Source organism: Melanostigma gelatinosum, assembly GCF_949748355.1.
Source record: "Melanostigma gelatinosum genome assembly, chromosome: 17".
NCBI classification, from domain to species: domain Eukaryota; kingdom Metazoa; phylum Chordata; class Actinopteri; order Perciformes; family Zoarcidae; genus Melanostigma; species Melanostigma gelatinosum.
The window spans coordinates 17,294,626-17,307,833 of NC_136650.1; the positions used below are offsets into that span (position 1 = coordinate 17,294,626).

A 13,208-nucleotide genomic window follows, 5' to 3' on the forward strand; every position below is an offset into this window, starting at 1 on the left:
CAACCGACAAACTCTAAGATGTCCCTAACATTTGACCTAAGTACAATCAAATCCTGATCCTTGTCAATCAAACCTGAAAGCTGATGAAGACGACAAGATTAGGAAAATCTGTAAGGAATTGATCCTTTCCTGCATTTCAGTCTCATGATAATTATCATGCATGTGCCGCAGTCAGCTATCCATCTACTCAATCCAAAGCCATGCCATGCAATCCCACCATATTGACCAACTAATGATGAGTCACAGATACTTTATTCCACCAGCAATTTGTATTCTTGATTGTGACAGACTTTTCATTGAACGGACAGTACGCTGACCACTCCTCTGGCGATTTGAAGATCAAGACCCTGAAGGATGAGAGAGTGATAAACTGGCAGATGAGTGGATAGCTGAACCGTCTCATTAAAGCCACGCCGAGAGGGGGTTGTAAATGGTCAGTAGATCTCTAAAGTGAATGGATTGCTGTGACTCGCTCACGCTATCTGTCTGTCCAATGCAGCAGAATTACAAAGTGTCACTCCAGAGTATCAACTCCAGTCGGGATCTGCTTGTTGCTCAGCATCTGTGCCATCTGCTGAATGAAATCTGGATTGTGGCCGACAGAGCGAACAAACTCTATCAACAATTTTTGGCACCGGGTAAAAATCATGAAAGTTTCACTCATGCCCTTGAAAGAGAAATGCATCTCATATGGTGAGGATGCATTCTTCTCTCTACTCAAAGAGCGCTGGTCTTTTTTCTAATCATGCCGAGAGAACTAAGATGAGCCAAGGGAGGGTGTGTGTATTATATGTGCATGTGTATATAAGTGTGAGAGAAATATTTAGCATATATATGGTGTTTCCCCTATATTCATTCTGCAGCAGCACACAGCCGCTACAACATTATAATATTATGCTGCTAATATTTTGCACGATCATTAATATCCTCTGCTCTCGTGTTTCACCGAGCGCATTGGCTTGGCCTCTCCACACACACACACACACACACATATGGAGCAGAGCAGTTAACGCACAAGCCAGTCATAATTATGTTTTAATGAAAACTCAACTCATGGCTTTTGTTCCCGGTGTTCTTCACCACTGTTTTTGGAAGAAGAAGGGAATAACTGGAGTAAAAGGCAAGTTCGGGGGTTTGTGACCCTTACATTGGGTAAATACAAACTGCTACAGCATGCTGCGAAAATATTTCTCAAAGAAGTGATGTCACAAACTAAATTGACACTTTTTTTTCCCTTGTATGTGTCATTTTCTCTCCTTAGTCCCACTCCTAGTGGCCTTTCACCTCATCAGGTTCTCAACCAATCCAGGGCAACAGAGTCTAGGATCCAGAATTAGCACCGCTATCACTGGCAGGAAGAATGTTGACCGTGCACACAAGTCATGGAGGAAAGGAGTGAGCAGAGACAAAGTGAGGGCAGATACAAAGAGAGCGAGTTGCAGACAGAGAAAGGATTGTTATCGCTCGTTATAGGACTGGTAATGAGAGAACAGACAGCAGAATCAAGACAATTCCAGAGTGAGAAAATGTAATCTTGAAGCAGCTGAAACACTAAATTATGAATTATTTTAAATGATAAGTGACCAGTTCTGTCAACTGTGCTAGATATTAAAATGGTAAAATGTACACTTAAACAGTGAGGCTGTACACAGGCACAGTGATGCTTTGAACGAATGATTTTCAACAATTTAGCATGTTAACATTTGCTAAATAGCACCAAAGACAAAACACAGCTAAGACTGATGGTACTGGCATTAGTTGTGCTGGTATTTAATCAAAATATAAGTATTGGACAAACTGGAATTTTGTCATGATAGTGGTGCGAAATGAAAAGTTCATGTATTTGTAGTACCAAGATAAAAAAAAAAGAGTTTGTGTTGCTTGATAGCTCCTGTCATTCCCTCCCTCCCTTTCAAATCTCTCATTCAGTTCTTTCTTCCTACTCTTATCGTAACATTTTCCCCTTTCGTGCTGCGATCCATTTCTTTAAGCACCCTCTAACTTTCAATGATACACGTCCTCCCTCGTCCTCTTCGCCATCACAAGCCGGGAAGAGTTAAGGGCGTCACACTGTGAAGCCTTTACCTGCCCCAGAAGGTGGGAAAAAACGGAGCGTGCACTTTATGGCCACATACGCAGGGAAAGCTTCCATTCACTTTTCTCTTTCTGAACTGTGTAAAAAAAAAAAAAACATCACACATGTTTAATGCAAATACTGACATGATCGCAATACCACGTTGAATTGGAGAAATTTCACACAGCAGTCGAACGTGCCTCTGACTGGGAGGTCTCATGTCTCGACACAAGCATGTTTCCATGTGCAAACCCCTGGACAGCCATCTCAGCGTGCATTGCAATGTGTTCTCAAGCTTGCTGATGTGTCTGACTGGGCATGTGTGTGTGTGTGTGTGTGTGTCCAGGGAGAACCTCGTGTTAAACACGTATATATATAAACATGTCACACAGCACTCACCGATGCAGGCGTGCACACGGACGGTCAGCTGGGTTCGTAGAATAACACTGTGCTTCTTCCCTCTGGACCTGAAAACGAAAGAAAGCAGAAACATCTTCATGAACGCAATGATACGTTTCTAGTTTCTGCACAATCATTTCACATTGCTTCAGTGGAGTGATCTGTCTCGTTTCACAATTGATTGGCACTTGATGCGAGAGAAGAATATACGGCAACAAATGAAGCGGCATTGGATAAGGATGTGCAATTATTTCATCCAGTCGGCAACTGCTTTAAGGAAAAAAAAAATGTTACTCGTGTTAAATGTTCTTGATTTTAAGACTATTGTGCAAGGACTTGTTATGATGGACTTTGTTTTTTTGCAATGCAGAGGCCGTTGGCATGATGGGAATTGTGCAGACAAACAGTGGCCTGCATTGGATTTGTACCCCCCCCCTATACTGATACGCATCTGAGCTTTGAGGCCGCAAAAGTGCAGCAGCAGACACAACCCCCATACACACACACCTCCGCATACCATCGTGAGCAGACACATTCATACACAGCATATTTCCAGTGGGAAAACAAAGGGAGCACACACAAACATAAGGGTAAAGGATGCTGGTGTTCGGAGGGCGACTCCAACTCTCTCTCTCTCCTAACCTCAGTTGTTATTTTCCAGTCCGTGGGAGCTTATCGCTGACTTCCATCACTGACATGCTGATAGCATCCAATCCAAGCAGGGAGAGCACTGCTCTGATAACATGCAAAACATGCAGCGAGGATAACACACACCCAAACAAAAAAACACGGCTGTGCCTCCTAATCCTTCCGTTAAACTGCGTTATCAGATTTGCTAAGAAATAGAGCAAAGAATGTTAACGTGATCTGCATGAGATGCTGATAGCTAACTGTGTGTTTTTCTTGCAATTTCAATTTGCTTGCTGGACCTGTGTGATAATGTATTGTGTGAGAATGACAGGTGAGAATAAGGCTTCATGGAAAATGATACCCATGATGCAACGATTGGATGTGAGAATGTAAAAGACTGTGAGGATAAGAAGGGATGTTTTGGATTACAAGTGCTCGTGAGCTGGGAAGATGCATTATACTGAATAGTTTGTTTATTCAAATCAACATTTCAATATAGTTTGAATAATACAAAAACATCCCTCATGGCTTGGAGGAACTCTGCTCTACATGACAATCTACAGCAGCTTGCTCCTGCTATTTCCCCTCCTTTAGCGAAAGCATCCTCTGAGCTGCCCTCGTCACCAGAGGACTTGTTTACTGTCAACCGTGGTGAGCAGTGTCCTGCCGCCGCTGGAATCACAACAATGCGTGGGAACATCAATTCTGGGTGGCAATGCCTTCACATCAATCTATTCTTTTTTTGTTGTGAATATTTTGAGATTGGAGAGATTAGCTTCAGCCGGACAAGACAGTAAATCCATGTGAATATGTGACAAACGGCTGTTAATACAGCACAGTGACATCATACCTGATGAATAGACACATGTAGACAAACCCAAAATTCACAACCACTATGGCTTTTAAGACAGCCGTCAAAACCTGGCTGACTTTGAGGTAAAACATGTGTTTTGAGGCTGAGGTGCTGAGCGTGATTAGTTTATTCATTTTTTGGCACTATATAAACGGTGTTCTTCCGACAGAGGGATAAGAAAGACACACCCACACACACTTTGACAAACAAGTAAATATACACATGGAAACAACCACACACAGGCACTTATCATGAAGTCTCCGAACAGATCGACATACAACAACGCTTCACAAACAGCTGGAAATATCTATCATATCAACACATGAAAACAAAAAATGGAAACATGTTGAAATCCTTGTACATTTAGAGTTGTTTTGAATTGTTGAAGAGCTGAATCCAAATCGGATAATTATCTTACACCTGGCAACACTGAGGTGCTGTTTCACACAAACAAGGATTGTCAGCATTTAAATGAACTAGCGTCACTGACATACAACTTTGTTGGTGGAAAGGCTGAGCCCCAGCAGCACATTTCCTCTTGAAGAGAGACACCGGCGTTGCTTCTGGGAGACGTGAGAGACTGAAAATACTTGACGACAGTGCTGTTACAAAGTGATCGTGCTGTGTCTTCTGGGCTTGACAGGTTTGCGAACTGTGAAATGTTGTCACAAAGATCGGAATATCAATCATTGTAAAAACACAGTGAGAGAGCTGTAGCTGTGGAAGGGAGGGCACATCTGTCTCGCTTTCCACAGCGCTTCATACTTTCCATGAACTTGTGCTTCCAAGAAATCCACATCCAGCAGCTTGTGATTCTTCCCATTTTATAAGAATGGAGAAACTCAGAGAAGATATATGTGTGTGTGTGTGTGTGTGGGGGGGGGGGGGGGACAGGGGTTGAGATGTTTTAACAGTGGAGACTGAGAGTGTATAAGACTATTTGGAAGGGTACACATGTGAATCAGTCTCACCCTGTGTCATCCTGCAGAAAGCCCTCCAGCTCGTCCTTTTGCTCGGCCAGAGAGGACTCCAGATCCAGATAGGTGCCATTGTGGGAGAGCTGCAGCGTACAGTCATCAAGCTATGGGAAAGAATGAAACAATCTTTTGAACACAAGCGTCTTCAGGAATGATATGGACCTCAACTAAAATACTTGATTCAACTGTGTTGAACAAAAACTAGGGGCCAACTTAAAAAAAATTGGCATTTAGACCTAAGTTAGGGATGGAAAATATGGTTCAGCACTTGGACATATACGCAGGGTGGCATGTGAAAACTCCCTGGCCTTGCTATGATACGTACATGTGCCACCCGCAGGAATGATATTGGTCTCTGGGTCCACAATTTTTTAATACTCACTCACTATGTCTCTGCATGCGTTTCACACCCTTTTTTTTTTTTTTTAACAAGTTGAGCCCGTAAAGTAAAGCCAGTTCACGGGGCGAGGATTTCAACGCGAGTCGAGTGCAGTTTTCCAAAGTGGGAGAGCCATATGCGGTGTGCCTCTGCTTTCAGCATTACAAAGCTGTGAGGGGAATTAACTCGTGGAGACTTAGCAATAAAGGCTTCAGAACATGAAACCAGAACCAGGGGGGGGGAAACAGAGAATGAAAGTTTTTTTTTCGTGCATTTAAATACCAGCTGTGAGAGGGGAAAATGACACTCAAAATTCAAATAGTGTACAATCTCTACATGTTTGTGGAGGGAGAAATCACAGTCATTCCCACATACATAGGTTGTGTACATTCACGCACACGGCAGATTCTGTTTTTCACTTTTCAAGAACCAATCTTGCGCCCATCCGTCTGCGATCGCAAGATCTAAGGTAGCACTGCAGAGCGGCCTTCGTCAGGATTGGCCAGCTTTGCTCTGAGTAATGGGAAACCCTGCTGAGTCTGAGACCAGGTGCACAGTAATATATCTGCACACCACTGGCATTGATGTTTACGGTCACAAGTTGATAGCAGGTGCAAGCAGCCGGCCCAGCGACAACTTATAAAAAGTAACATACATCATGGCATGATTGTTACAATAAGCTCTGAGCTTTACAACTCACTGTTGAAGCTGCTGATGTATGAATAGGTGAATGAGATCATGTGTCATGACTTGAGTTAGCATTTAGCACCTACATACTGGGTACCCTAGCCTCTGGTGGGCTGCCAACGCCCCCCCTGGCTGTCTGGTCAAGTTGCATGACGACGCACCCTGACCAGCAGAGACCACTGATCACAAGACCTGCTGCTGCCCTCCGTCTGTCCCTCCGTCTCATTGGGAAACGGAGAGACGGACTGTCGGATGGACTCACAGCATAAATATAGCCTTGCTGTATTTACCCCTGAGGCAGCATGCACACGAGAGTGGGTGTGTGTGTGTAGGTCTGGGTCGGTTTTAATGAATATCATGCATTTAATGGGCAACGAGGAGACTGTCTGTCTATGTTCACTGGTTACCGTTAATGATTCCTCACAATAATTGTGAGTCATTTCTTATTAAGTGATCATAGGAAAACAGAGAAAGCACAAAACTTTGATACATTTAAACACGTGTGCGTGGAAACAGCTCGGCGAGGACGTGACGATCGTTTGGGTCAAGAGTTGAAGTTGAAGTTCAAGGAGTAGGTATACTTCTGTGGCATTTGTTTCCGCCCCTCCTCCACCGTGACTGGACATTTTGGGTGGAAAGTGACAGTGACGAGTGAAGCGTTTCACCCGTATTTGAACATATTTCAGCTCTCGGTGGCCATAAAAAAAATGACAAACATGCAGCGCTCAGAACAGAATCAGCACAGAGCACGCTGATACGCTTTGCAAATGATTCAAAACATATGCTGGCCTCGGGGAAAAAAAAGGCTTTGACCTGACAACTCTACCAGTGACTCATGCTATTTTCAGAAGCATGATTTTAGAAGGATTCATGCGCCTTCAGCTCTTCTTAGTTTGTTTTGATCTGGTTCTGCTTTTTCACTGTAATTCTCCTGTCATTTCAGGTCCTTCCATTTTCTCAGGCCATGCATTCTACTCATTCCCCTCCCCTGGTCTTCTCCGCCCATCTCCTCACCTGCGGCTCATTCTCTCATTAGTCCCTCAGTATTTATACCAGTCCACTTTCACTTGGTCCCTGTCAGATTGTCTTGAGCTACCGAGCACTCCAGAGTTTCCTCATCGTGTCTGATCGGCTTTTTCTGACCCTATTCTCCTGGTTTTCACCTTGCCTGAACTGAACTGAACTCCTTGCAACTCTACAGATCTCATTGTCCTGCTTTTGGAATAAGTTGGCCTGTGAATGTTACTATGACTCTTACTGTGGCTCCTGATCCAGTTTCACCAAACTCATAGTTTGTCCTAAAGAGGACATGAATGTGTGTACCAAATCTCAATCCAAAAATCTGTGTCAATCTATCTGATAGTTGATGAGATATTTCAAGCCAACAAGATAAGAAACACAAGCATAGTGCACATATTTGAAGGGCCTTCTTTGTAGTCTAGTGATTTAGGTTTGACTATAGAAGGGAGGAGACAGAGGGGGGGTTTAATCATGCCCTGTCCCACTTTCCATTTATGTAGGACAAAAGCATTTATTGTGCCCAATCCGCTGGCATTATTCAGCATTTTCTTTAATATTCCACTTGAGGCTTTATGTCTCGAACACAGAGCCCCACCACCACCACCTCCGTCTCCAGCTGCCTGATTTATTTTGCTGCTCGGCTTTTATCTCCACACCTTACTCAGTCATACAAATACTGCTCGGACAGCAAAGAAGTGAGCCCCGGACGACTCTGTAACACAATACGCGAACAGCTAACCGTCCGAAGGGTGTCTCCTTCCTAAAACACTTTGTTTGGGTAATAGTAGTAACAACATAACAAAACACATCATGCTGGACGGAGCCGGCTGAGAGGTGGCTCCAGAAGGAACCGCAAGCTCTTCACACTCAAGGCTCCAGGACGGGCCAGGGAAACACTTAGTGGCTGGTATATTTTGCACTCATTTAATCAAATTCTCCCAGAAGAGCAAAGCGGGGAGAAAAAAAAGAATTGGGGGGTAGGGGAGTAATTACTTCCATGTTAAAGCAACACCAAGCCTGCCGACGATCACGATGGGTCGACACTTACCAATAACCTTACGCAACTTAAACGGTGAGTTTTTAAGAACGTTTTTGCCTCAAACTCAGAGCCACAGAGGAGCATTTTCTTTGAAGAGTGTGGAGGACGGCGTGTTCTACTCAGCTGTTAAATCTCCCAGTGTTGCTCTATTGGGAACCCTTTGGTCATTAAATAAAAGTTTGACCGTGAAGTCTTGGCTTTGTTGCTTTTGAGGGGAATGGGAGTTTCCCCTGCAAAACTGTTGGTGAGGCTTCTGCATTGAGCTTAAAATGTATGGATCGTTTTGTTTTTTGGGGGAGGGGGGTAACTTGTCTTGGTGCTTAGTTTAAGTCAGATCTTTGCAATTTCACATCTTTAACATGCAAATGTTTCTTTGAAAAGTGAGAATATCTTTTGTGAGAATAAAAAGGAAACTTTTTTTTTCCAGCAGTTTGGATAAAATGACACATCCCATGCACTGATTTAGCCCTGGCAAGTTAGCCTAACTGTGTGTGTGTGTGTGTGTGTGTGTGTGTGTGTGTGTGTGTGTGTGTGTGTGTGTGTGTGTGTGTGTGTGTGTGTTTGAGTCTATATACTTGTGCATAGTCAGAGAGGTGGGAGAGGAGGTGGAGGAAGAGGTCAGGAAAACCACGGCACCCAAAGTGAGGAGAACAAAGTGTCGCAGGGATCCAGGCCCCGGCCACAGGAATTCTGGGACAAGTGACCTATACTTTGCATGCAGCCCAGCCAGCCATACACAGAGCTCTACCATCACAACATAATAATACAGTCGGCTTTTTCTCAGGGAAGAGCACAGAAGGTTAAAACAAAAACAGCGAACGGCTGCTTGAACAAAGAAGGATTAAGAAACAGCTCAGTTGTCAAACTCTTGTTGCTTTGGCATTTTGCAATGACATGATAATATTCAACATCAACGTTTGAATCCTGGTCAGTCTGTCGAGCAAATTTGCAACATTTCATTTTCATCCCTATAATCTAAGCCCAATATCCAGTTGCCATTGCGCACGGTCTTCCTTCTGATGTGAATAAAATTGCAAACATGAACGCAGGCCGTACCATCTGTCTGCGTAGAGGTTGTAATCATAAGCTTTGCTGTGGGCCATTTTTCATTTGTTTTGTGGCTTTTAAAGATGGGGCAGCAAAAGATCCATTTGGTCTGAAAAACAACTCTTCCGTTGAACGCTGGTTTGCCGTCAGAGTTGTGTGCCAGCAGTGGAACTCTCTCTTCCTCTCTGTGCCGCGTATTTATTTTCAAATCAATCTGTTTTCAGCTTGAATTATACAGCATCTATGTACAAATGAAGAATAAATACAAGGTCACAAAGTATCTGCTGCACATGTTCAGCCTCTGCGAGTGTGTTTGTTGTGACCCAGCCTCGTCAGTAAGGAATGTGTTGCTGAAATTCACAAAAAAAACGACACACAGACACTTTCTATCACACACCCATCGTAATCTGACACTTGATCTAAATTTGATCATCTGTGATTCAGGCCTTTCGCTGCGAATCAGAGCTTTCACAGGCACGCAACATCTGGCTGCATTGAAGCCTTTGCACACCTGTCACGTGCAAAACACGATCAGAAGTAACTTTGTGATCTATTCTTATAATTTAGTCTTATCAACAGAGAGGTCAAAGGTTTCTCGGAGCTATAGTGGGGAGCCAGCATCTCTCTCAATTGCACTTCAGCAGAGCAAATGTACGCCAACACGGGGTAATGTTGCTGTGGGCTTTAAGGGGAAACATTTGCATGCTTGTTTCAGTCCTCAGGCCGCAGAGCCTATCAGTTGTGCCTGCAATGTGTTCTCAAAATAGCCTCTGAATGGTGGGTATGGAAGTTTATTTTTGCAGTCGGCTTGAAGTGAAAAACAGCAGTATGAAAACGACCTTGCGCAGTCCTTATTTAAATCTATTTATTCATGACAATGTGTATTTCAATCTCAACATGAAAAATATGAATAAAGCTTATCTTTACTTTAAGAACTGTAGTTGTACTTTAGTTTTTCCGTGTCTTGTGTTGCGTTATGGTGGAATTAATCCCTCTACAATCCTACCTTGTGGGGAGTCTTGAGGAGCCGGTGGATGCCCGCTAACTGGTTGATGAGTGGGATATCCTCCCTGAAGGTGTACAGCGGCGGTCTGGTCGGTTCCGGGAAATTCGTGCTGTTAAACGGATCGGTGTCATCTAAAAACTGAACCCTGCAGACAAACGTGGCCATGGTGCATCCATGCAAGTATCTCCTCTGAGCGGTTCAATGAGAGCTGTGGGCTGTCGGCTGTGGCTCCTCTCCTGGTAACGACAACAAACCCGGGTCGCCAAGTGCGCTCGTGAGAGCAGCCTGTCCTCCCGCAGGACGGGGGGGGGGGGGGGGGGGGGGGGGGGGGTAGGAGATGGGGTGTGTGCTGGTGGGAGCCGAAAGAGTGGCACACGGAACCGGCCAGTATCTTGTCTCGCCTCCCTTGCTGTGGTTGCGCTCGCCCTCAGGTTTTTGGGTGAGTTATTCTCGGAGAGGCAGGTGGCTCGTGATGCCGGAGAGTGAAGGATCAGCGCAGCTCGGGACAGCCGGTCTGCTGTCTGTCTGAGTCCCAGTAAATCCCCCCCCCCCCCCCTTTCTATTTTCCCCTCTGCCTCATCTCTCCCTTCTCCTCCCCCTTCAGTTCGCTGCCTCCGGCTTACTTTAGCTTCCCATATGAAAATGAACTGCACTAATCCTCTACAAAATATTTAGAAAACTATGAACATATAGCCTGGATGTAAAATAATTACCTACAATTTCGTTGTAACATTAGATAAAATAATAAGTCAGAATATGCACGAAAACATTATTATTGAGGGATTTTTCCTTATTATTACCTTTGAAAACAATGTTGTCAAAAAGCTCTCTACAGAGTACAACAGACAGATCAGAGTAATTCTGGGATGAATATTTCCTCTGAAGAGTTTTGCTGCAAGTGGACCAATGCTGACATCTTGTGGCTATAATGTATTAATGCAGTTTATACAGTATTTCTGTCATTGCAGTCAATTGCCATTTACTTTATTACAATCGGGAGACAAGTCTGATAAAGAAAAGATAATTGTTTATTGTGAACAAATGATAGGCGTCTGCCCTGAGCAGCAACAAAATAAATCCCCCCGTGGAGTCCAGACACTGGTGGTGATGGTGGCTGATGAAGCTGATGAATCTGCGAAGATTGGGCGGCGATGGGGAGGTGGAGGGTTGCGTAACAGCAGCATGAACGTACTGAAGGTAGAGAGTCAATCATGATTAAGAGAGACAGCAGCAAGATGATAGGCCAACGATGTAATTGTGCTGTTGTGCTATTGGCTAGAGAGACCAGCTGATCTAGACAGCTGACATCATGATTGACTGCCCCAAACAATAACAGCAAGGAAATAATGAGTGTGCCTGCGTGAGGAGTGATTGGCAGGTGTATGGGAAATAAACTACGGCGTATAGGCATCCAAGAGTATCGTCTTCCTGTCTGACCTTATGCTAGAGCTTCATTGGGCCCTTTGCCTGTGCACCTGCAAACATCATCTGTGTATGTGAGCGAGATCTATCGTATAACATGTCATTAAATCCATGAGAGGGAAAATTAGAGGAGATCACCTTTTAGTTACCACTGGAGGGCAAAATGCGACTTCTTTTACGACTTACAGCCACACTGATAAACCTCAAGAAAAACGCATTATCGGCTTCATATTAGTGTGCACCTGAAGTTAATGACTGGTTGTAAGGTGAAGAACAAAGTACAAAGGTTTCTTCACACACCCTGACAACCACTCACTGTATGATCTATTATGTAGCGCTGCCACATTCTCCTGCATGATTGAGAATTGATGTTATTCTGACTATGGTATGGTAATCTCCAACCATAAATCATCAGCCGGAATGAGTTGATGTGCTTTTAATTGGCCACAAACTAAGATGTGGTATTTAATACTTGCCATTGAAATGTTAACCCAAACGTCCCCTTTGCACCACAAATGGTGTTCAAGGAATGATTACATCTGTTGAACATTATCAATGATTGCTAATGGTTACCAGACATTGACCTTTTAAGAGAAGACTTGAATCTTGAACGCTCACTTGATGTGATAACACAGCAGCTCTGAAGTGTGAAACACACTTTATCATGAAACAATTTAACAAAACAAATCAGAAAACCCAACGTTGGACAATTCGACCAACTCTGCACAGAACTCACGACATGTTAGCTCATTGTTGAAGTTACCATGTACTGCAATTAAAGTACTATATAAGTTAAGTTATTAAAACAGCAGACACATCTTCTCACAGACTGCAATGGGGTGCAAGGACCTCTCCTGTGGACATTCAAATATCTGAAATATTTTCTAAAATATTGTGTTTTTACTGTTGCTGCTGTTTTTGTAGAATGTTGTCATGTTTCATACTTTGTGTAATAAACACACGTAGTTTATCCTCACCTTTCAAGTGATATAACCGCAAGATCAATATAATATACGAGCTAGCAGTAATGTGTGCCGAAACCAACTGAAACCAACATCAGTCTGTCTGAGGTTTCAGATTTTCATCTAGTCAATCTTTAGAGACATTCTTTTCTACTTCTGTTGTCCTGTCTGGGATCACACATTTACAAGTAGCTTCTGAAAACTTCCCAATGGGTGGCTTATTAACAGCTCTTTACCCTCAGGTTGTTTGAAAATCCACAAAATGTCCTAATCATGAATGGTTAAAATATTAGTTGAACTGAAAAATAATGTACATGCATATTGTAGTACTGAACATTAGTAGAAATATGTTATGAGTTCCAATTTTGCAGACATATAAAATCCAGTTGGTGCATGGTTAAAAAAGCAGAATAAATGAACTCGTTAGAGCAGGGGTCTTCAACATTTTTCAGGCCAAGGACCTCCAAACTGATAGAGAGATGGAGCAGGGACCCCCAACTATATATATTGTATAAAATTGTTTTTTATATTAAACTGGGCCTCGTGCCATGTATAACCATACCTCTTTATTGTGCATTCAGTACTAAGCTATTCAAATAATACACAGGTTCATATATTCATGTTTTTATTTTAAACAGAAAAGAAAATGTTTTTGTGTTTTTTGTGGGAGGTTTTCGTATTCATGGACTCAGTCTCACGTGAATTGGTGCACA

General features: G+C 43.3%; 1 protein-coding gene across 3 annotated transcripts in view; it reads right to left on the bottom strand.

Annotated features, from left to right (window-relative positions):
- Positions 1-10,433, bottom strand: part of fhod3a (formin homology 2 domain containing 3a) — a 53,239-nt gene extending 42,806 nt beyond the window's left edge. For all 3 annotated transcript variants that reach the window (XM_079288033.1, XM_079288034.1, XM_079288032.1), the window contains exons 1-3: positions 10,112-10,433; positions 4,928-5,037; positions 2,474-2,541 (exon numbers count right to left, since the gene is read on the bottom strand). In XM_079288033.1, the coding sequence (XP_079144159.1) occupies positions 2,474-2,541; positions 4,928-5,037; positions 10,112-10,276 (343 nt within the window). In that variant the 5' untranslated portion in view covers positions 10,277-10,433. The remainder of the gene's footprint in view (positions 1-2,473; positions 2,542-4,927; positions 5,038-10,111) is intronic.
- Positions 10,434-13,208: the final 2,775 nt, after the last annotated feature.